The sequence below is a fragment of the Chelon labrosus genome (genome assembly GCF_963514085.1).
Source record: "Chelon labrosus genome assembly, chromosome: 3".
Lineage (NCBI taxonomy): Eukaryota > Metazoa > Chordata > Actinopteri > Mugiliformes > Mugilidae > Chelon > Chelon labrosus.
In genome coordinates this window covers 15,149,872-15,174,166 of record NC_140339.1, presented here as the reverse complement: position 1 = coordinate 15,174,166, position 24,295 = coordinate 15,149,872, and the positions used below count along the sequence as shown (strand labels likewise).

The following is a 24,295-nucleotide window of genomic DNA, read 5'->3' as shown; positions in this document are numbered from 1 at the left end:
ATTCGTTAAATAAAAACACTTCTTTGGGAAATCTTGATTTCATAAACTGTGAGAATCTGGAGTTTATGAAAACGAGAAGCAGACGTCAAAATGAGTGACTGAACAAAACACTTCTGAATAACCAAAAGTTTGTGGAGAGTAGCCTATATTACAATACAAAATTTAATAATGCTCTTCACTTTCCGTGGAGATGAAACAAACCAAATATAATGTGTTAATGAGTGAGCTTTACGGCAGCTGACAGGCAGATTCTCTAACTGCTGAGTAAAGCCGAGCTAACGCTCATGATTCACTCATGACGCTTTCAACTGCTTGTGAAAGCGTCATTAGCATGATACCCATTTTCTCATTTAACTCTAACACAGAAGAATCTTGATATTAATGAGTGTGTAACCTTTTCCACATGTTTTAAAATCATTCAAGATGTAGGAGTTTTGCATGAGAGAAAAGCAAGTGAAACTGACCTTTGCCATGTATTCTGTGACGATGTAGAGACTGCCCCTCTCCTCGACAATTACCCCTAGCAACTGCACCAGGTTGTTGTGCCTCAGTTGCCTGTGAACACACAGATGCAGAAAAACTATAGGATTAAGCACGCAGGAAAACACTAAGAATACTCCTCACCTCCTTCAGACCACAGCCATTTTTTCCTAAGTAAACTGAAAAACAGTCAATGAGCGAGGACAACTTGACATTTCAAGGAGAAAAAGGTGTTCTGACAAAGATAATAGCTGGAGGATCTTACGTCATGACAGAAGCCTCGGCGATGAAAGCCTGCGCCGTGGCATCGTTTTTGATACACTTGACCGCCACCTTGGTCCCTCTGTAGTCTCCTACCATCACGTCTGACAAGGACACAGAGCAGGGTTGTTTGTTTTTTTCAGGTTTCAGAACAGTCTCCAAGGTGAACTTGGTTGCTGTGATCAAAGCTCTGATATATGTAAATAACAACACAAAGACCCGCGTAGCTCTCACCTCCAAACTCCCCTTTGCCAATCGTCTGGATGAGTTTCAGCTCCTTTCTGTTCAAGGCCCAACCACCTGCAAACAGAAGATAGAACAACACTTATACGCATCGATTTTTTTTGGAGTGCAATCCTTTGTTTTATATCGGCCCCACACCATAATATTTTTGAGTTGTTCCTAAACCGATTTTGTACGTGTGTCTGTATCAGGCTGCATCCTGCTGGGGATGGCTGCTGCCATCAAGGAGTGTCATTGCTATGGGGTGGAGGTGCCTGGTCTGGTCTAGGTGAGTGCTACATGTCTAAGTAACATCCACATGAATGCCAGGTTCAAAACTTTCCCAGTAGAATACTGAATTGTCACAAGATGATCAATGTTATTTACTTCTCCTCCTAAGTGTCTTTTGTGATAAGAGGTGATATAAGTTTCTTTACGTTTTTTTTTTTTATTTTTTATTGTGCACACTGAAGATAACTCTACTGTATAAAATGTAGTATAAGACTGTATAAACTTTTTAAGCAATAGCTTGAAGGAATGTATTTCTTTTCTTAATGCTTTGCCGAGCTATTCAACTGTCAGGCATATGGGAATACGTTGGATTGATTTTGAAGTCTACTGCACTCAGTACACTCGCACAGTGCACAGGGGATGTAGGAAAACACAAGTCAGATGGGAAAAAACTTTTATCACCATGGAATCAACAGGAAAAGTTATTTGGTATATTTACAAAACATGCAAAAAATTGTTTAAAAAAAAGGATCAGATAGGGACCAGACTGGAGACAATAAAAAATTCCAGGACACCCGTTTAAATCGCCAAAAATCAGGTTGCGTAATATTCTTGTAACAATACATTTATATGATTTATGAGTAAGCAGTTGATATAAAATAACCAGGACTATATTATACATATTCAAAAAACCTGATTAAAATATTCCTTCTAACGTTCACGGAAGCAATCTTCTTGTCAAAATAAGTGCTCTACTTGGTGACGGATCTCTTGTAGGAGGACAAGTCTTAATCCATCCCACCGTCGATCTTCTCTTTTCTGTTTTTCCGCTGCTTCTATAAATTAGCGGGGTCATCTGGGCACATGGATGAAGACAGACAGCGGCGGAAGACGACCCAGATTGACCTTGAGAGCTGGTGAAGCTCAGCAGTTGCTTCCAGTAACGCAAAGATTAATCACCCTCTGTTGATTAATGCTATTAGGACTGCCATGATAGCAGAACCTCGCAGGAGATGCAGGCTTTGTCTCTAAAGTGTGTGTGTGTGTGTGTGCACCAGACTTAATGCTTGTGAGGGTAGCTTGGCAGTATATAAAAACAAGCCCAACAAAATGTCCTCGTGTGCATTGGTGCCAGTGTCCCTGCAGAGCAGTGTAATGAGCTTACTCCTGGAGAACTCGTCCTGCGCTGCCACTGTTCCCTCCATCAACTTGGGTTTAATCAGCCTGGTACAAAGGCCGTCGGCGTCTTTGGTGTAGTGCTGGACACAGAAGTTTGAGAGAATTAAAAGCGTTTAGGAAAAAAAGTCAGCAGATGTAGAAAATGACAATGAAAATCCAGGTTCTATTTAAATAAAGGAATCCAACGAATCCAAGTAAAATGTATAATGTTGAAAAGTTCTGACACTTTGAGGGCATGTGTTCATAAATTCATTCAGATTGGTGAATCTGTATACAAGCTTTTGATATACAAAACAAAAGTGAGGCTGGTGTTTCCTGCAACGCTCTTCAGAGGAACATGAAGGCAGAGATGAAAGGAAATTCGGGATGCGAGGAGGCTCCCTTCACCAAAGAGATGCAACATGACAGGTTTAACTTTTATCAACATGCATCAGCGTCAGGGAGGAGGAGGGCTGTCTTAAGGGACGCCAGAATCCATGCCTCATTTCCATATAAGAGATGGAATGAAACAGGGAGAGCTAAACTGAGAGAATATACAGAATATTACCAAGCGTAAGAACAGCCTCTGAAACCAAACAGATGCAGCAGTGAAAGGATCACACGTATGAAGTGGATAGACCTCTGCTGGAGAGCGACAGTTTTAAAGTCGTCCCAGTGTAGGCATCTGAGGAAAGCCGTGAGGCAGCTCCCCCACTGGGAGGGGAGGAGATGGGGAAGATTTGCAGTGGGAACCAGCCAACTGAGGTGGGAGTGCGTGGGTGTGAGAGAGGTCGATGCAATCTCGCTGTTCACACCCTCCACAAACAGAACGGTGCAAACCAAACAAACCCTAATCAATACCTGCTTATCATTAAACCAGGCTTGTGGAAGGAGATTCCTTGATTTGGCGATTCATATTTCACCAGCTTTAAATTTAGAAGAAAGAGGAACTGTGTGACTCAAATACTCAAATCAGTGTCTTCCTAACAGACAGAAGAGGTTACATCGGGTCAGCAAACCTCTGTGTGATCTTCAGACCTCAAAAAGAAGAAGTTCCCCAACCCACTAAACCGCTGTTACACAACCGCAGACTGCAAGCTGCTGTCACAACCACCAGGGGGCAGCATGGTGAAGGAAGGACGTGCTCATTGTACATTATTCAGCACTCAGGATGAATATGGACGCCGCACATAATCACAAAATACACACAGATAGACACAATTCAGCATTCTTCAGTGATTTAGCGACATAATTTGTGACGTGTGCATCACAAATCTTGGAAAACATACAGTGAAGGCAGCTCTGAAAGGAGCTTAATCAGACGCGATTGTGTAACAGATTATGATTTGAAAAACTTGCATTCAGTCTCACTGCATGATGACGTATTTTTAGTACACAATAACGTCGGCTAAATGAAGATCTTCCCATATGTAATCAACACGCAAGGGTGTGATCACAGTGTAAAAATACACAATGAGCGTCATAGCAGACAACACTTTCACTGTGCAATTACACCCTTGGAAATACCAGTCGGAGTCATATTGTTTTTTTTTCTGCGTAACATTCCAGTGGAAGCGGTGATTGACAGGAAGCCAGCCCGGTAATGCCAACGTGTGTTTATGAGCGCAGCGTATATGTGGAGGTGAATGCGAAGCCTGCTGCGACCAATCACGGCAGAGCTGAGCTGGGGGACAGCGAGCCAGCCGGAAAAACACGCAAGAATGCGAGGAATCCTATCACAGGCTATTACAGAGAGAGAGAGAGAGAGAGAAGACACTGGGGAATGCAGATGGGCTACGGGATACAGACGCAGAGGCCGAAAAAGAGAAAGACGGTGAAGGGGAAAGCAGAGAAGCGGCAGAGAGCAGAAGGTGAGAGGAAGGGATTGAGATGGGTAATGAGCAGAGAAGAACAGGAAGCAATATGCCAGATATTCATGAGGGAACACAAAGAGGGCAAGAAGGAGGTGGAGAAAGGAAGTGGAGGCAGAACCAAGCCTGGAGGGCGTGAATGAGAGTGAGAGAGAGTGAGAGAAAGAGAGCGAGAGAGAGATTGTGGGTGACTGATAACGAGAATGCACCAGGGATGTAGATGGTCACTACGCCAGCTGGCACATTCCTGTCGTCCACTTCCAACACCCCACAAGGCAAAAAGATGAGGCCCAATTAAGAGCGCGACAGCCGCCAATCCAGCTCTTCTTCTTATCTGAGAGGACGATGGGTCTCTCTCTCTCTCTCTTTCTGCTATCATGACTCCTGTTCTGCCTCTGTCCTTCCTTTTAACTGGCTGTCAGCTTTTTAAAGAATCCCTGTATTTGGTCTGAGTTTGAGGAGAGTCCATGGGGATGCTGTTCATGTGTCCTCCTGCTTACAGACTTATGTAAACATACTGCTGTTCGATTAATTGACTGGAACTAGAACTTCATTTTATTATTTGTACCGATATAAGCTTTGGAAAATGAATTCCCAGTCATTATCCCCCATTACTTTAATGTGGAAGAATACTGAAAAATGGTAATGATAATCAAACACTAGAAGACACTATAAGATAATCAAAAATGCCATTTTAACCTTACAGAATTTCTCACAACCAGAGTAAAAACAAAACAATCTGGTGGCATCGCTGAGCTTCCTGAGCAACAAAAGTTGGCTGCAGAAAATGAATAAGCCGTGATTTGCTCCAACCATCTCCAACTCCTGCGAGGGATGAGCCAGGTTTGGATAATGGAAGGACGCAGCGAGCACTTTTGAACATGAAAACAGTTGATCCGAAAAATAAAGACTAGAAATGAGGCATTCTCGAGGGGTCGACACGTAGGCTTTTAACGACATTGTTTCATGATTACTGCTTGTTTTTTTTGATTCATCGTTTGTCAGAACATGCCCACGGGGACGTCTTCAAGACCTATTTTGTCCAAACAGCTGTCCAGAATAATATTTGGTTGACGCAGCAGCAAATCCACATAAATGAGAAGCAGGGAACTGGGGAATATTTGGCATTTTTTCCCCTGCTGATTGACTAATTGCATAATTATATCTGAGCCGTAGAGTTTTTCTGAGGAAATTCTGTTTTAGAATTACATTTGTGGAAAAGGCTTTTCTCCTGCTGCAACAACAGTTTCAGGGAGGACTTCATCTCCAGTAGTAAAAAGGGGTTTTCTACCTCTAAGTGTCTTTCAGGAGAGAGGACGTAAATGAGGGATGATGCAAACACACTGAGATTCATGAACAGAATGTCACAGGCCCAGCTAAACTCTATGAGCCTTTCCTTTTTTATTCTTTTACTTTTAATTAAGTTTGTCAAATGTTTTCGGGGTATTAAGGCTGTTTTATTAGAGCCTAGATCACGGGTACATTGTCTACTATCCCTCACCTCCACCAGCTGCATGAGGTTCTCAAAGTACTCCTCCTCGTCGATGGTGAGTTTGCCGTCGTGGTAGATGATGCGGTAGTGCTCCACCTTGCCGTCGCAGCTCACACACAGGGTGTAATCGCCGGGATAGTTGGTGCTCTCCCTCACCAGGAACAAACCCGTCTCCGGAGGGTAGAGGAGCCGCTCAGCCTGCTCCCGAGTTATCTTCCCGTGAAACCATCTGGAAGGAGGGAAGAAAGAAGAAACATGAAGGAGATGGAAAAGAGATAGATGGAACATCAGACAACAGAGGAAAGGATAGGACAGCAAACTGGTCAGGAGATACATCAACAAATACTACAAATAACGCGTGTCGGTAAATCATCAGTCATACAAAAGAATCACAGTCAGTTGCGTCATCGTTTGCAACATTAACCATAAAGCAAGATCTACTTCCGCACATCACGGCCTCCTCTAAAACGAGAAGTGAAAAGTGGGGTGGTAATTGGAAGCTGGCAGAACGACTTCCACTCCGTTCAGCTTGAGTGGCGCAGGGGTGGGGCCGTCTCGTCCCGGGGAGTCACTGAGAAAGTACCTGAACCCAAACAACAGGAAACACAGTGCTTGCAAACACACATGCAAGGAGCCTGGGGGCGGAGTCGGAAACTGACATGTAGCCACTGCAATAACAGGAAAATGCAAACACTGCTCGGACGAGGAGTGGACTAGGACAGAGCCGAGGCACCGACTCCTGACTGTGGTCAGGGTGACGAAGAGATGGACTGACTGTTCATCATACTCTGTAGTAAAAGGAGAGAAAAAAAAATCTGCTAAGCCAAAAAGCTGGTCAGAGTTCTGGTGGTTTTAATGTACTCTGACAACAAATAAAGCTCTTGCTTCCTGATTTAGAAGCGAGCCCTATAACCCTACTTCGCCCTCGCCATATGGCCTGGTGGATACATCTATAGGCTACTAATGGATGGATTAGGCAGCAGCTTCACGCAGCTCTGTGGTCTTTTCTTTACTGAACAGCAAATCTGAAAGCGAACTGTATCTTCTCTGTGAAACTCTGTGAATTTGAAAAGGACAAAAGCTGAGACCCTTTTGTTGGGATTCTAAAATTCCTTTCCTTCTCTAAAGAAAACCCAAACACAAAAACCATCCACGCTAACTCAATGGCGAAACATGCAGCACATCGTCCCACCGAAGAAGGCCCTCCTTGTGTGTAAGCTTAAATTAACCAGCAACAGTAGCAAAGCAAAGGGTCTCCCTGTCCATGTTGGCTGGTCAATGGGTGGTAATTAACGGCTGTAATTGATTTGGCCTGCTTTCCCGTGGCTCCTCCGTCACTCCCTACTCCTCCTTCATACTCGGCCTCCTCAGACAGCAGAAGCCCTTGTGGCAAAGCTGCTTAATACGGGTTGAGTTGATTAGATCAGCGCAGGCAGCTTCTCCGATGGACAGCAGCTCTTTAACTCCCGCTAATCCGAGAGCAGGCGCCAAGTGCGGACGGCCCAGAGGAACACATAGCCCCTTGGTGGACGCACACTCAAGGCTTTGTCCCCCGGAAATCAGCTGCACTTTTCAGACATTGCATCATTCTGCAATAAAAGAAAATCCCAAAAATGTGGTAAACAGCTTGAACAGGGCAACATGGGTGGAGGAAGCAGGACGGCGGGGTTGAACGCGCCGGCGTTCTACAGGATGGTGCTGTTGTGTGGGGTAGATGTCTGCCACATGAGGGCAGCAGACAGTAGATGCCAGTAAGGGAGGCAAGGATGGCCTTCTGCTGCCGAGTATCAACTGGTCAGGGTGAGCATGGGGGCAGAAGACCACAGCTGAAGCCTTATGTAAGCCAGAAGAGAGGGAGAGGTCTTCTTTGAAACATCTGCTAGTGATTCACAACAAAATCAACAAGTCCCTGTGGATTACAGCTAATGGCTGCAGAGGAGCAACTTCTGATGGTTAAAAAAACACTTTAACTATGAAGCGATCTCGAAGGCAGCACTGAGGCATTTTTGCACGGTTTTTCTTGGTGACCTCATGATCGATTGGTCTGTTTATTCCCAACAATGCAAGCAGAATTAGTGAGCGAAATAGCTGTGACTGTAGCACTGACTAATGACTAATGTCGACTGTAAACTTAAACTTAGATATCTATTGTTAGATATCTATTATGCTGCTTATTTTAAGATTAACACTGATAACAAACATACATGTACCGTGATTACATTTTGGTAATTGCTACTTATAGTACAGGAATGATTACACGATCAACATGAGAGCGACTATCTGGCTGACGATTAATTAAATTTAGCCCGAGCCACTGCTCAGCTGAACCTTGGATTTGAGTAATTCACGCTGTTGTTGTGTGTTGACAAAGCCCCCATAGCTGCACAGGGCTAATATAAAGTTACCAGCGGGCCGACTCAGATCACAGACAACGACACGCCAGGGCTGGATGACACATTAACCAAGTTCAAAGTGGTGCGGACAGACAGCATGAGGGGTGGCACAACGAAAGGTTAGAGCTTTCAGCCGCAGTTGATCAAGACAGACAAACGGGTCTAAAGTCCATTTAAATATTTCCTGCCAGCGAGATGTTAAAGAGTCATACCACCAACTACTAAGTGCCCCAGGAGCAACATAGACATGCCTGCCATGTATATGACTACCAATGCATGGGCGGATCTTTGTGTGTGTAGACAGCAATCTCCCTTTATCACATTAATGATTTCCTCCTAGGAGCATGAGGACAGTTCAGTGTTGCTGTACAATGTACGAAATTCACACGAAAGAACAATGGGGTCCAATTAACGTACAGCTACTGTACTGTATATAACCCCACATACACTCTAAACTAAAACATGCCTTTTGGGACAAAATAGACAGCAAACACAAAAGCACAGCATGATGCAATAATAGAAAACTGACAAAGAGAAATGAAAATGTAATCCAGCTTGGGTTTGAGTCAGAAAGCTTGGTATGGTTCACTGTGGAATTACACACGCCCACACAATCGTCGCGGGGGAAAGCTTGGATCAGTTTGTGGTCACAGGGCAATCAAGACAAAGGTCTGACACACAATCAACACTTGTTCTTACAAACAACTAGTTTTGTGGGAAATTCTGAATTTAAGGAAATCAGGAAATAGTCAAATACAAAAGAAGAGCATCAGCAGACAGTGTGCATACTGGCATTTATTGCTGTTCTGTGGTCAGTGTACCACTCAGTTCAGTTTGATCAAGCATCTAGGCTGCACGCAGAAGATGTTCATGTACATACGAGGAGCAAGCGCACTGCTGCAGCTACATACCTCTGAAAAAGCAACAGTGTGCTGTAAGACAACTCTGCTGAGTGAGCACTCTTACAAAGACGCATAAAGTAAACTACTTGCTTATATTGGCTCAACTGTAAGGTAGTTGTATTGGTTTGTGGGTAACTTGTGTTTACAGTGTAAACTAACCACTCCAGGAAGCGTTTGCCATTTGTTTTGAGACCACCATCTCTAACCGGGCTCAGCTTGGTTCTTTTGTTCCGCAGCGCAGTGCGATTGCTGTGTTCACACCAGCCCAAACAAACCAACCTGGGGGCAAGCGTTGGTTTCGGAAGAACAACCCAAGTGTGAAAGCACCCTTTGCTGGCATGTTACCAGATTCATATTCTGATAAGAATCAAGTCTGGCAATACCAGTCTAACATATACCTTCATTTCACAGAAATTAAGAACATTCTGATTTCTGAAGTCAACATACTTGTTTATTACCACTTCAAGGACAAACACAAAAGGTTCGTCAGCTTTCATAACTTTCAGCATCTCACAGCGACAGTATGCGGTGATCTGAGCAGCAGCTTGGCTCTCCTGTCTCGTTTCATTTGCATATGCCTCTCGTTATGTTCTCCTCTTTTTGAATAGCTACGGTTTCAAAGAGCCTCAAATGTCACTCAGATGTAGCGCGCAGTTGGTCCTGGCCTCTGTGCCAGTCAGAAACACGCGACTGAAGACAAGGTAAAACGCAAAAAAAGACTGTAAGAGACAGAATTTCCATCTTTTGAAGTCAGCCCTACGTTTTCCCTCGCTGTTGGGAGCAGATCAAAATGGGGGTACAACTACCTGTCACACACATGAGAATGGAGAGCATATAGTGTGTGGCAGATGTACGCATACAAGACGCACAGCTACAGTTATTATTTTGTTTATGGCTGAATATCATCATCTAGGAAACACTTCACCAATGTTGACATTCTACTGTCATTTCTTACAGAAATTACATTCAGTATGATGCTGCTTTGACAACGAATTTTACCATGACAGAGAAAATGTTGGCAGAATAATAAAAATAGCACATTACACACGGACTTGCACCGTTTAGCTGGGTAAATTCTCTGTTAGCGCTCCTGTACTCACGGCATGAGACTGAGCTTCCCTCCTGACTTGACGCCTTCCCTTTTCTGGACATAGTTTGCCGGGATGGTGCCCTCTCTGCCCACTGTGTTCCTTGCTCTGTACCAGTTTGGATCCTGAAACCAACACAACACACGGTTAATAAGGTATAGTACCAACTTATTGTCATTTTGTGGATGGGGTTATGTTCACCGGAATCTCAAGATTGAAAGCTGACATACTTTTTCATGTTGCTCTTTGTTTTGTACCCAACATACACTCACTGGCCACTTTATAAGGACCTCCTTTTGGCCTTCAGAACTGCTATTGTTCTTTAATGGCATACATTCAACAAGGGCTGAAAACATTCCTTAGAGAGTTTAGTACATATTGACACCATAGCATCAGGCAGTTGCTGCAGATTTGTTGGCTGCACATCCATTATGCGAATCTCCCCTGTCATACGCCAGAGGTGCTCTATCGGATTGAGATCGGGTGACTGTGGTGATCTGAGCACAGTGAACTCATTGTCATGTCCTAGAAACCAGTTTCAGATGATTTTAGCTTTGTGACATGGCGGTTTATGCTGCTGGTAGTAGCCATGGACAACAACAGTACCAAGATGATTCAAATACTCAAGAAAGAAAAGAATTTTAATACTCAAGAAAGAACCCCCACACCATTTCACCACCTACGCCAGCTGGCACTGTTGATACAAGGCAGGAGGATGTTGCAGCAGAAACCGAGACACATCATACCAGGCGCTGTTTTTCATGGCACTAGTTAACTAATCGACTAGTCTGAACAATTCCACCTACCCACTCACTTCCTCCTTCTCGGTTCAAACTTCAGCAGATCGTCTAGACTAAATGCACCGAGTTGCTACCATGTGATTGGTTGATAAGATATTTGTGTTAAGAAGCAGTTGTACCTTATAAGGTGGCCAGAGGTCACATTTCCTAAGTGCATGGTTGTTCCGACGTGTGTTGATAAGCAAGACCCCCTGTTTGCTTACCCTGGTGACTCCGATGATGGTCAGTACATCTCCTTTACAGAAGGGCAGATCCTGTTCATTGGCGGTCTGGAAGTTATACTTGGCTACACACTCTGTGCCAGTTGACCATGGCGCCTGCATGATGCAAAACAGGAAAGCATTATTAATAACTGAAGTAACTCCGGTTAGCATGAAGAGTTGAATGACACCAGTTACAACACACAAACACAGAGTCAAATTTAGAGGGGGTGGTGGAAATAGTTGAGTAGACATTAGGGTCTATTTTCAGTCATTAAGACCACTGCCTGACAGTAAGACAATATATTATTACCGGGGGAAAAACGCGCACATGTGATGAATGTTTCTAAAATTATTTCTGTGGGGCTGTGCATGCTAATATCATCCGAAAGAACAGATTAACACAACCCAGGGTGGTTAAATCAATTTAGGCAAAAGGCGGAGGACGCGAATGAAGCAGTGAAGTTGGGCAAAAAGGTTTGAAAGTTTTCAGACACTGGTGACAGCTCAACGTTTCGACAGGTTGTAATGACAGTTGTACATTCAGCGAGGCTATGTCCTGTTTTGTGCTATACAGGAATAAAATAAGTGCACCACTGTGCCTAAGAATATCAAAACTCTTAAAACACTGCACTATAGTTGCACTGTCAGCTAATCTGACTTCTATAAATATGGTAGCGGCAAGAAACAAATGACAAAAAAAGAGCGAGCAGCAAGCGTGAGTGAGAATGAGGAGAAAGGTCCTTGAGCAGGCTGCTTTATTCACACAAGAGACTGAATGTGTCTGAAGCAGTCCGAGTCTGCTACGTGGGGCCATGCAGACGCAGAAAAACCTTGCTTTTCCAGAATTATTCATTTCCATGTGGCCACATTTAGAAAATAACTTCATTAAAACAAGTTTTACAAGAAAGAATGTTAATATAAATTTAAAATGTAGCCTTGTGCAACCCATACAACAGATGGGAAAAACAACCACAGCTAAATTTAAGGCTGGATTCATACATTTTTATAACAACGTCACTTGTTCTCCCTAATGGAAAGTGCTCGACAGGAGCGTAGACACCATCATTCGACACCACTTCACCTCTTCAACGACATGCAAGTCAGTTCGATGGTTTACTGTATTAGTTTTTGGTCATGAGCTGCTAACATTACCAATAGGTCACAGTGCTGCTCCTCAAAATATCCAGGGTCAAGATGGCCCCTGGCTACATGACATCCTCCAGAAACCCATTTGAAACTTTAGAGACACCCTGTCAGTCTTAAGACCAAAACACTGCACAATGTATTTATGTCTTGAGGCTCATATTTTTACATATTTCACGTTATCAGCTGCAACTCAACTCAAAACAACCTCAGGAAGTTAGTAAAAGAGTGCAAGAAAAACACATCACACATTTTCAACATAGGAAACACTTCCATTACTAACAACTCCTTAAAGGCAGCTATTTCCACAATATGCTTTTTTTTCTAGCTTCCATGGCAATATAGGGTGTCATCCTCAGAGTAGCTGTGAAAGTAACGCCATTTGACTTAGCTGGAATGTGGAATTGAAGCTTGGTGTTAATGTGCTAATTAGGAGGCTTCAGTTTCAAAATGGGTCACAATAGATGATACAGAGACAGGAACAAACTATGAAGAAATGAAAGTTCGAGCTTGGCATTTACGACAGACAGGACCGGGTCACACAGTGATAACAACCTTCGGAAGATCGCGGAAGACTGTGCTATACTGGAACAAAATCTGGCAGCTGATGCTAGTAAATACCCACAGTCAAGCGGTTGATGTGAAACCTGCTGGACCAGAACAGCGGGATTGCCTCTCAGTAATTTTAACAAGTGACTAATTGGTAATGGAACTAGTGAGACGGTCAGCTAAAGAGATAGAAAACTGCGCACCAGTAAGGTCTGTAAATTAGGCTTCACTTACGTGGATCCCAGACATGATGAAGGGAGTTGGGCAGCAGGTGTCCTCAGGCAGGTAGCGGTCACTGTTCAGCTAGTACCATCAGAGCTGTAACACACAAAAAGCGAGGCATTAGAAATAAAATCAATAACTGGCCATTTACACTTCGTGTGGCTGACTTGTCCTTGTTGGCATGATGCATCTCAATGCAGGAGATGCCATCGTTTTAGAGTCCTCTTGTTACCTCAAAATATAGTAACATATGTAGGTTGTGCTGGAGGGACTGTGGGTTAGAGGGAGAGTTCATCTATATATTTTGGGACTGTCCTAAAAATGTTTATACAATAGAGAAAAATCACAGCCAGATTAACAACTGAAACTAAATAAAGTTGTTAGAATATGGGCACCACTTGAACAAAAATGATGAGATCTCTGATCACTCCCCAAATTTTATTCAGTTATTTATTTGGTTGTTTATCTATTTATACCTAATCTAGATTCAAATAACATCGTAAACTATTTTCATAAGCTTCTAGGTCTGTTTAAAATTTGACTAAGCAAATCAGTACAGGAGTTGATGTAAATGAACTAAGGGCAAATATGTCTGCACATTCCTATGTGCTGCAAGGAAATAATACGAACAAATGTAAAAAAATAAATAAGTGAATAAGAATCAGGACCAAAATATAGGAAAATGTGCCTAGAATATCTGCAGAACATCCATTACAAATGTAATACAGATTCTCGACTATAATATAATCCCTAATGTCGCTGATTCCTAAGGTATAGCAAATATTATCTAAATAATTAATCCTCCCAGGTTCTCTTTTAAACTGGATGACTGGACTGGACCAAAGTTGGAAATTCTGAGTCTATAGACAATGAAGGTTTCATATCACAGAGCCTGTAAATGAACTGAAGACTGCTCCTTGATATTAGCCGACTCAGTTGAGCATCAGCCATTTACTAGTCTTTCAAAGGTGACCTTGATACAGAGACATAATGTAGAGAGAGAGTGGCAGACAAATGTGGAGAGAGAGAGAGAGAGAGATGGGGGAGCAAGAGTAGAAGAACGAACAGGCATTAACTCAAGTCAGTGAAGATAGTGTGTCTTAGTTTCCAGCTGAAAGGAGTTCATATTCCTGTGATTTTATGACCAGACCATTACACGTGTCGAAATGTGTTAGTAAAACAATGTACAGTGTGCTAGTGTTCCTAAAATAATCCACATCAGTGTGTGATGTACTGTTTGTGTGTGCATGCAATAATGTCTGTGAAGCCATCGCATGAAAACAATATGAAGCCTTCATTGTTTACAGCGATAGGTCAGTGGCAGAATTCTCGATATGACAATAGCTTGAAGGTATATCGGTAATTGTACAAGGTCTCCCACGGTAGCCTCCATTCAAAGCATCTCACTTCCGACCAGTCCATAGAACAGGAAGTTGAAATGGGGAGGGTGGAGAATGAGGAGGAGGAAGTGGCTGACGCATATTTTCCAGTGCTTTGTATGAAGTAAGGAGGGGCTCTATTTGGAGACCAATACGAGCATTGGTCCTCTGATCACTGCCTCCTTTCAGACTGACCACAACCACTCTTAATGAAGTCCTGTCTGAATCGGGCCAATAAGTGAAAAAGACAACAACAACCAATTCATAGACTGAAGATCCCCCAGGGTATTTTAGGGGTTATCATTAATGACAGTCCATAGCTTTCACTCCGATTTTATTACATGGAAAGTAACATTTTGTCCACTGAGCATAAGCCAGTTGTTTTCCACTTACAAAGTAACTTAGTGTGCCGTGTAATTTTAGACCCATGAAAATAAAACGTCTACTTCAGAAGGCTTGGCTAGTTGCTGGCATTCTCCCTGAGAGCATCTATGGCGAAGCTTCACAGGATTACTGTATCCTGTCTTGAAACAGGAAGCAGTCTAATTGCAGACCACTGCAGATCTGTATGCAAAGTGACAGAGCCAAAAATATCCGAGGCCAGGCTGCTCTGGTGAACCAAGAGGGCTTCTTTCTCTTTGCCATTCTTTACATCTAAAGCAGAGCTGCTGGAGCAGTGAAGCTCACCAACCCACAGTCACACATGCTAGCCAACAGAGGAGAGACAAGTGAGCGCTATTCTTATCTCACTCTAGTGCTGAGGAATGCCCGAAGGCTATTCAAGAGCCTTCAGCATCACTCTTCTTAAGTTAGTCAAGTGGTACTCAACAGGGGCATAACTTCTCCAGTTTTCTCTAGTAGTCTGAAGAGCAATGGGACTGTGTACAAACACTTTACTGTGTTTCTCACTGACCACAATGTAGGTCTAACACACATACTGAGAAGGATCGTATTGTGACACCATGTAGTATATGTTTGACACTGAGAAAGATGGTCCTCAAGGTGTTATGCTACTGCTCGGTGCAACATAACACTTGCTGAATATCTATGTAGACACTCATGGCTGGCCACAATAGCACTGCATCATAAAATAGGCCGAGGTACTCTCTGCATAATGCTACTCTGTGAAATAAATTATATCTGGTGTGTGTGACCTCGCATCAAATGGACTGGCTTGGACTGAATACAAAGTGCTGCCAGTTGATGTGTCCTTGCATTATGGCAAAGGTCAAGGCAGAGTCTGAATAGAAATGACTTCCTTCCCCCAACTTCTTCTTCCTGTGTGTGACTGTAGCCACCGGTGTCATGACCACACACTAAGGTGTATAACAGAAGCCTTTGATACAGAACTGCTTTTACCTTTGTTATGCCAGACGACGGTATTATTGGTACTATCCAAAAAGCAAAAGATAACTGGATGTTTCACCACCCATCAAGATGAATGTTGAGGAGTTAAGGTTTTTGTAAGGAACATCTGAAACTCATGACTAGGGCCTATAATAAACAGATCTACCAGGGTGGTGTCCCTTTTCTTTCACTAATAGCCAGAAATTCCAGACTCAAGGTGTGAATGGGGATGAAACTTTTAGGAGACTCTGATTTGCACCTTGAGTCCAGAGTTTCCAGCCATTAAGAGGTTGTTGCAGTATCTCTCATTGAGAAAAAACTCGACAAGTCCTTTGTTTTAACATTTTTTTTGGGAGATACCGTGACCTGGGTGACTGAGGCTGACTCAGTCTTATCTGTCTTTTATTACAACCAGTATTGTGCGCGGTTTTGCTCAAACTACATGCACAGGTCTTTGTGGTTCACATCTGCTGCTGCAACCTTCTGTGCATGATGAATAAATCTAGATTAAAGTGATGAAGTGAATATGGGGTGATCGTTTAAGATTGTGTATCCGTATGATCTTGTTTCACAATATCTCACTATACTGTGCCTCCCTGACACATTTTTGCATTTCCACTGAACTCACCACACAGCTGCAGAGATCAATCAAAAACATCCTCTGACGGTGTGTGACTTTTCTATAAGGTGTCCAGGTATTGTTAAGAGTTCTTACAAGTGGAGGCAAACAAATCTATTCTGGAAATAAAAGTAAGACAAGGTGACTCCTACACAACTTTATCATGGGGAACAACCATCCGTGACTGCATTTTCTTCAGCCCGATTTAAAATAAGCTATATAAGGTAAACTGTGGGTTTACAAGCCCCAACATATGGATCAGACTCTAACTTTTTTGACATAGACAAAGTGAATTTGTCCAGAGCACTAGATCTGCTGGAAATATAAGAGTTTGTTCCTTAACTTCCCACTAAAAAGGTTTAATCTGATTCAGTTAGGCCTCTGCTTGTCACATTGGTTTCATTTAAAGTGGAGTTTGAGAACCTCTTGGCAGTATTTTCTTCTCCTCGCTAAACACAAATTTTTATTTCTTACAAGAAATCCTTTTACAGATCCACTTCAGGTAGATCAGATGCTCTGAAACACAAGAGGCCGGCTTGAAATATTGAAATAATGAATGTTAATGATGGATTTAAAGCTCATATTCTTATTCACAACTGGCGGTGCTGCCATGAAATCATGCTCAACTGGATATAAAAGTTTAAATCACTATCCCGTAATGGCACAGTTAATTCTTCCGTTTCTATTCAGTGGAGCAGCTCTAGATGTATCCCTTAATGGTGCCAAGAGTCTTTAGTCTCCGTATTTTTGATTAAGTAGCAAGTTTTGGACATTTATCTCCCACTCTAATCCAGCGCTTACTGGCCGACACTCAGTCCAAGAATCACAGCACTGTTTGCATGGATGCCTTGCCATGTGCAAGCAACTATGGGAATGTTTAGCTGATTGTTGCTCTGTCAGCTCTTCCCGGATAAATAAAAACTTAAACAGAATTACCAGAGAGGTCTGGTATTTTACTCAGAATGCTGCTGCTGCCGCTTTCTAAAACTCCTGTGACAAAGCCTCGGGTTAAGCAAACAAAAGTCTCTTGACCAAGGCAGGGCCAAGGCCATCCACCGATAATAGAAAAGCTTTTACCGAAAGTTCTGAAAGTCTGCTTTAACTTGTGGTGACAAATTAGGTTGGTACAGATGTATGTCTGTCTAAATCATGTCATTAGTAGTCCTGAGGAAATTCAATTTACTGAGCCAACAACGGACAGCATTGTGTGTGTGTGTGTGTGTGTGTGTGTGTGTGTGTGTGTGTATATATATATATATATATATATATATATACATATATATATATATATATATATATTACCAGGGACCAATTCCATCAAATTCCATGTCTGGTTAGTCATGAAATGCGAGGCAATTTGCTGCTAAGAGAGCTCTATATACCGAACACAAAAGGTTCCTCACAGTGTCACGCATTCTGATTCAGGCGCAGCTTGTCAGCAGATAATGTGCTTTCAATGACAGTAGTAGACCTCCCTACAGGGTCCTCACCTGACACAAAACTCTTCACCCTCAATACAGTTACATGTCATGTGCTTGACTCTTTAAAGCGGTCAACTATGACAACGGCGCCCAATTCAAAATGAAGAGAAATCATCACTCAAGCAGTGAAAAGGAAAAGAAAAATGGAGAAGAGAAAAGACAGCAAGACGTTGGTAAGTGATGCAGAAAATAATACTAAACAGCTAACTGAATGCTGCTGATACAGCCTTAACTAAGGGGGAGAAATTTGAATAAAATTACTTCCATTAGCATCACATTATTTAGTTTCTTCGTTCTTTATGGTTAACCCAGCTCTGTTGTCCCTGACCAAGTCCAGTGTGGTCACTTTAGTCTAAGGCCCTAACAGACTCTAGGATCACCTAGGATCACATTTGCTATAATTAAGTAATTTGTTGATTCATTGGGAACACTTTTCTACACTGCCACAATGGTTTAATTATTTCCTCAACAGGACTCCAATCAATAGCTATGTTTTGTCAAAACATTTTTTCAGTCTTCATTACAGCCAGGCAGTTAATCAAATAAATTGATTTACTGACATTACGACTTTCTAACCGACCCAAAGATGAATTTGGCAATCTCTCACAAAGGCAATCAGTCAAACCTCAATGCTCCAAAGCTGCCTTACATTTGCCTATAACTTTGAATCAAAGCTTTTGATAAAATTGTCTATCTATCTTAACTTACTACAAAACTACCAATTACTGTTACCAGTCTTATCTAGGGCTGAAACGATTCGTCGAGTTACTCGATTAACTCGATTACAAAAATTGCTCGAGGCAAAAACTCTGCCTCGAAGCCTCGTTAAATTCCTATGACGCGCACTATACGCGCAGGGATATGATTGTTCCACACGGACCGTTGTTTTGGAAGCACCTATGCAAGCACACCACTAGCGCGAGATACATTTTGAATTTAGTTGGCGCGATGGCGGAGAGTAAAGATGCCCATAAACAGCAAAAAATGTCTAAAGTTTGGGATCATTACATTCTAAAAAAGGAAGAGAACAAAGTGCAGTATACCGACCGCGACCGGGCCGGCCGAAGGATTTACGCAGCGGATCACAAATTGAGCGGCCGCGAGGCGAACGCGACCGGCCTGAGCTTATCAGAATCATTGACGTTACTAAATTCTCTGCACCCTCATCTCTCTCACTCTTCCTCACGCACAGCACGCGTTCACAAACAAACACACAGGTTGCTAGGTTACCATAGCAAATAGGCTCACCCCAGAAATGATGTATTATTTGTTAGTAGCCTAATGGTAAATGCTGCAGGTGTAGAAATCTACATAAAACGGATATTTACTTTGATGTCAGGGCTAGACTACAGCATGAAACTTGTTGTGCATATTAATAAATTAAATTGCTTTTTGTTTTACAGTAAGTTCGCTTAACTGTATTGTTATGTAATTGTTGGCACTGGCACTTTTAATGGGTAAACTGCAATACATGGGCTTAGTTTTGGAGCCAAATGTTGGAGTTGGAGTTCTCTGTTTTTTTGAGAAATAAAAGGCAAATGCTTGATCATTTTACAGCCACATAATTTTCGTTATGCATTATTTGTCTTGGTTGTTTAAAAACGTAAAAAAAATATCCGATTAATCGATCGATAAAGTGCTAGATTAATCGATTACAAAAAGAATCGATAGCTGCAGCCCTAGTCTTATCTGTTCACCAACACACAACTTATTCGTTTCAACATATTAAACCTGACAATGCAGAATACACAACTGCAATGAAAATGAAGTATTGGAATTTTTTACTGAGGCAAATGTGGCGCTTGTGATGCCGTTTTCAGGTGACATTGAGCTCTTGCTCTTGTATACTCACATGCAGTACTATACTACTACTATATATACTGACGTGCACTCACTGGATGGAAAATAAGTAGAGGAAAATCAGGCCATAATTATTCTACCATCAACTAGATATGACGTGTGTTATACTCTTATTGACAGAAGATTGAACGTGTCAATCTTTGACAGATTTTAGCCTCGTCAAAGTCAGGTGTCTGTCTTTTGGGGGTTTTCTGGATGTCCTGAAACCAGACGTTTGTATCCACAGACACAAAGATAAACATCTGCTTATGTTCAGACCTTTCTGTGACTGCCTTCCTGTCTGATCTGACTACTTGGCCACAGCTGGGACGGATGCGAACAAGCCCAGACACCCAGCTACACTTCCCTCTACAAACAATCACAATTAATTCGTACCAAAATTAAAGAGGAACTACTGAAATTTAAATTGTAAATAAACACGCCATTTGAACATCATACCTGATGTGTGCTTAAAAGGTTTATGCGGGGTATTGTAAAACCACAGGTCAATGTGTAGACTGTCAATTATATGACCATAATATAGACTCAACGATCTCTCACATGGGCGATTAATATAACATCGTCCCAAATATGGTACCGATCAAGCCTCGACTCAGGCTCACTACAAAGTTTGTATTGTAGAGTGCACTGACAGAAAAAAGAAAGGGGGAAAAACATGGAAATGCGACCTAGTGAGTATGCAAATATACAATACAAGCTTATAAAAAAACGCTCAAAGGTCTGGAGCCTCTGCAGAGTGGACAGTATGGAACTGTCAACAACAAATGACTCGTGGCTGAAACGTATTTCCCCTTATGTAAAGTACTCGACAAGAAAGCTGTTCGCTGTTGGAAATGATGAACGCGTACATGGTGCATCAGGTGTGGCCTTTGGTACACAATAAACAAATATGATACTCGTAGATGGCAATAATTGCTAGCGTGAGAGTGCAGGTGTTTGTCTCTTGACCATTCTGCTATTCAGACTGTGAGCTTTGACTTTTGACTTTGAATAATGTTGAACCGCGTTGAAAAACATGACTCGCAGAAAGGAAATACTAAAGGTCAGTTTTAGTGCAAAAAGAGAATAGATACAAGTCTGACGCACAATCTTTAAAAGCATAGTACTAACAAGACAGTGTCTTCCTTAAATCAAAGCATAGAGCAACAGGCTGACAGTTCAGTAGAGATAGCATATCTGAGAGGGCAACACAACTACGAGGGCCAAGTGTCAAAAATGTATGGGAGGGGTTTTTTATTTTATTATAAAACCCAGTAACAAAATGGGCCAGAGACTCAATCGTCCAAGGACGGGACTAAACATTAAAAGACATGCCATACAATTCAGCATTGCTGTAGCAGTACATGCAGTAATGCAGGGATGGGAGGGACAAAAAGACAGCCTTTAGGGTGTGCATGTATTTTCCGCTGACCATCTACCCAAATATGCGGATATGTGTGTGTGTATCTGCGTGTCAAAAGACCACCGACACAAAACCAGGAAGTAGGTTTCATTTAGTGCAAACGCAGAGATGATTTGCACAGAGATTTAATAAGCCTCCGTGCCCTCATGTTCTTTTCATCTGGATGAGCTGTCTCCCACCGCGGCGAGCAGTCACTGCGGGGTCTCCACATGCTTCGGTGATCACATGACTCTGATAGACAGCGTTTAGTGCAGAGGTGCTGCAAAAGCATTGTGCCGAATAGAAACCAGTGAGGTGCCTTGAGCTAAAGATCGGGATACTTTCAGTTGGTTTTCATCAAGACTGCTGAGATCAGATAATACAAGGGTCTTCTACTTTGCATATTTGTTCATTAAAGGTCTAAATAATTGTCGACATAAATCTACTTAACCTCGCTATAAACTCTTGCTGTGATTGGGTTACATCCGTGTGCTGCACAAAGTATGGGTTTATGACAGTGCGGGCTGTCTATCCAATAGCCCATAGTCACTTGACCATGCTGTGAGTGTCGTCTAGGGTTGAAAAATTCCGGGAATTTTCAAAGTTGGAAACTTTCCATGCGAATTAACGGGAATATATGGGAATTTACGGGAATTAACGGGAATATATGGGAATAAACAGGAATAAATAAGAAATTTACAAAATTGAAGGTTGGCCCTTAACAGGGAACTTAAATATAGTTGGGGGGAATATATTGTAGCATAGTCTTGGCTAAAACAACCAGATTTAATGCAAGTACACTCCTCAATCGCATGCACACAGCACACTGCTTACTGCAGGGCTATTGAGGCCACGCCCCCTACATGAAGCCTGGAGGCCACACTTTTGAGCTCAAAGCACAAGACTATTGAAGCCACACATTTGAGCCCGCGGACTATATAAAGTCAAGTAAGTTTTGATAATATCATGGGGTAAATATATTTGATCTATAACGTTATTAATGTTTAACTTGCAAATATTAAATAAAAATGTATTAATACAGTAGCTAACTATCTGGTAAGTTAGGTGCTAAATGAAAGCTATTTTTGAAATGTCATGTTTTTGTATTATTTTGCATGGATGTCTGCTTATGACAAAAAATTTTTACATTTATGTTTGGATATGATACAGTTTGTTTAAATTACCCCCAATTTCCAGTTAATTCCCATAAATTCCCAATAATTCCCATAATTCCCATAATTCCCATGGAAAGTTTCTAATTTGGAATATTTCCAAAATTCCCCAGTTTAACTTCCCATGGAAAGTTTCTGGAAATTTACCGGAAATTTACCGGAAATTTTCCACCCCTTTGCAACTCTAGTGTCGTCCCACGGGTTTAACAAAAAAGACGATCACAAATATACTGACATGTTGATGTTTTTTTGTTGGACCCAAGATGGGTTATTGGTTGCTGTCAATTGTAATACATTACATAAGATAAAACGTTTAATTGTTGTGGCGAAGGTTGGCTTTCGGTCCCGACGCCTTCATGTTTTGTGCTGATTTTTGAGCGTTACTCTCAGTATCATACAGCCCTGTTTGTTTATGTCTGGGTACATAAGACCACTGAAAACAACTTAATTCTGCAATTTATTGAGCGGAACTGCAGCTATGATAAAGTGCTTTAAGTAAGCACTAAATCCCCCAATTAAATACAGTATAACTGATTCTAATCACACCACCTACTCGGTAGTGTAACTGGAAAGGTCGTCAACAGGAACTGTTCACCACAATTCACACCCTTAGCAACACCTTTCAAGTAAACAAAGATTAGAAATACATTAATAACTAGAAACGAACACAACGACACAAGTTTGGTGAGGAGGAAGCTGAGTTCTTCCTGCACAAACTGGTGCTTGGTGGGAACCCGAAATCTCAAGCAGAACTGAGAGGCAGGAGAGAGGCAAGGGTGTTAATGGAAACTAGTGGTTTACAGTCAGCACAACTGTTTGGCTCCGTCTGCTATCTGCCACATGAAACATTTCTCACCATCATCACCTTTATTTAACTGAGGGACTGATTTCACTGTCCCACAAGAACTTCCTTTTTTACTTCGGCTGCAAAACAGAGACATGTGGTTGCATTTGTCTGGGTTAAAGTTCTTTAGTGGCCTTCTAAACCTTTATTTAAGTTTACATGTTGCCCAAAACAGCCACAGATGTACATCAGCTAGTAGCTGCACAAGGGATATTAGGCAGGGGTATCTTACAGTTAATTGTTTCAGAGAGGAGAAGAATCCAATGTTAATGGCATTTTTGCTGCAGGGATTCACCAGATACTTTTGGATTTTAACCAATAACGTCCACCGCACAAGAAGACTTCTGCAACACACTTTACTTGCTTTTTCCGAATAAAACATCCATTTTGCTTTCCTCCTTCTAATAAACGACTGTAACACATGACGACTCGATTTAATAAGTCACTAGGTCGTAAATCTCATTATGAAGAGCAACAAAGTACAACACTGGAGTACTGGTTGTGAGGAAAATTGCTGTTTAAACAGGTTCAGTCTTTTAATACATTCTTAATTTAAGCAAACACAACTAAAGGTTTTGTTTTTAACACAACCCTTCTGCAGGTCACATGTTAACGCTGTTAAGCAAAAAAATTGCATCCTTTCTCTGCAATAGATTAAAGGAGTCATGTGTGTGTCTAATCCATAGCCTTCGACCTCTATTTTTATCCAGCTGCATAAAAAAAATAGAGCAGTGGTCGAGAGGAACCTCTTCCACCTCAGTAAGTCAGCCAGATAAGTGGGGAGACCAGAGCCCTCCTGTCTGCTTCTCTGACGTAACAAGTGACAGGCTTGGGCTTGCCACTCGTGACAGATTACAAAAACTCGGGAGGCAGGAAGTGGAAGAAAGAAAGGAAGAGGGAGAGAGAACCCCCACCCCCTTTGAGCTCTGGGAGGCTGCTGGACTGGAGAAAGCAGAGGGGAGGAAGGGTAGCAGTGACGGCTTATTGTTTAAGCTCTGTGTGCTGCGGTTCCACTCTCAGCGCACACTCATCCAGGCCTGGCTATTTATATCCTCTCAATATCCATGCAGGCGGAGGCAGGCTGCAGTCGTTTTCATCATTGCATACATTATGGAGCACTGAAGAGCCTGCCTGCTTGGAGTGTGTCTGCTTGTACTACTTCTCTTAAAAGATCTCTCCATTTATAACTGGACAATA

General features: G+C 42.1%; 1 protein-coding gene across 2 annotated transcripts in view; it reads right to left on the bottom strand.

Moving 5' to 3' along the window:
* cskl (c-src tyrosine kinase-like) overlaps positions 1-24,295 on the bottom strand; it is a 44,355-nt gene that overhangs the window by 4,972 nt on the left and 15,088 nt on the right. Inside the window, exons 2-9 of one of the 2 annotated variants that reach the window (XM_084541671.1) lie at positions 13,028-13,111; positions 11,102-11,215; positions 10,111-10,223; positions 5,725-5,944; positions 2,360-2,453; positions 976-1,041; positions 746-845; positions 465-555 (exon numbers count right to left, since the gene is read on the bottom strand). In XM_084541671.1, coding sequence (XP_084397797.1) covers positions 465-555; positions 746-845; positions 976-1,041; positions 2,360-2,453; positions 5,725-5,944; positions 10,111-10,223; positions 11,102-11,215; positions 13,028-13,042 — 813 coding nt within the window. In that variant the 5' untranslated portion in view covers positions 13,043-13,111. Of the gene's footprint in view, positions 1-464; positions 556-745; positions 846-975; positions 1,042-2,359; positions 2,454-5,724; positions 5,945-10,110; positions 10,224-11,101; positions 11,216-13,027; positions 13,434-24,295 lie in introns of those variants that run through there. The other variant, XM_084541672.1, reaches the window with a different exon arrangement.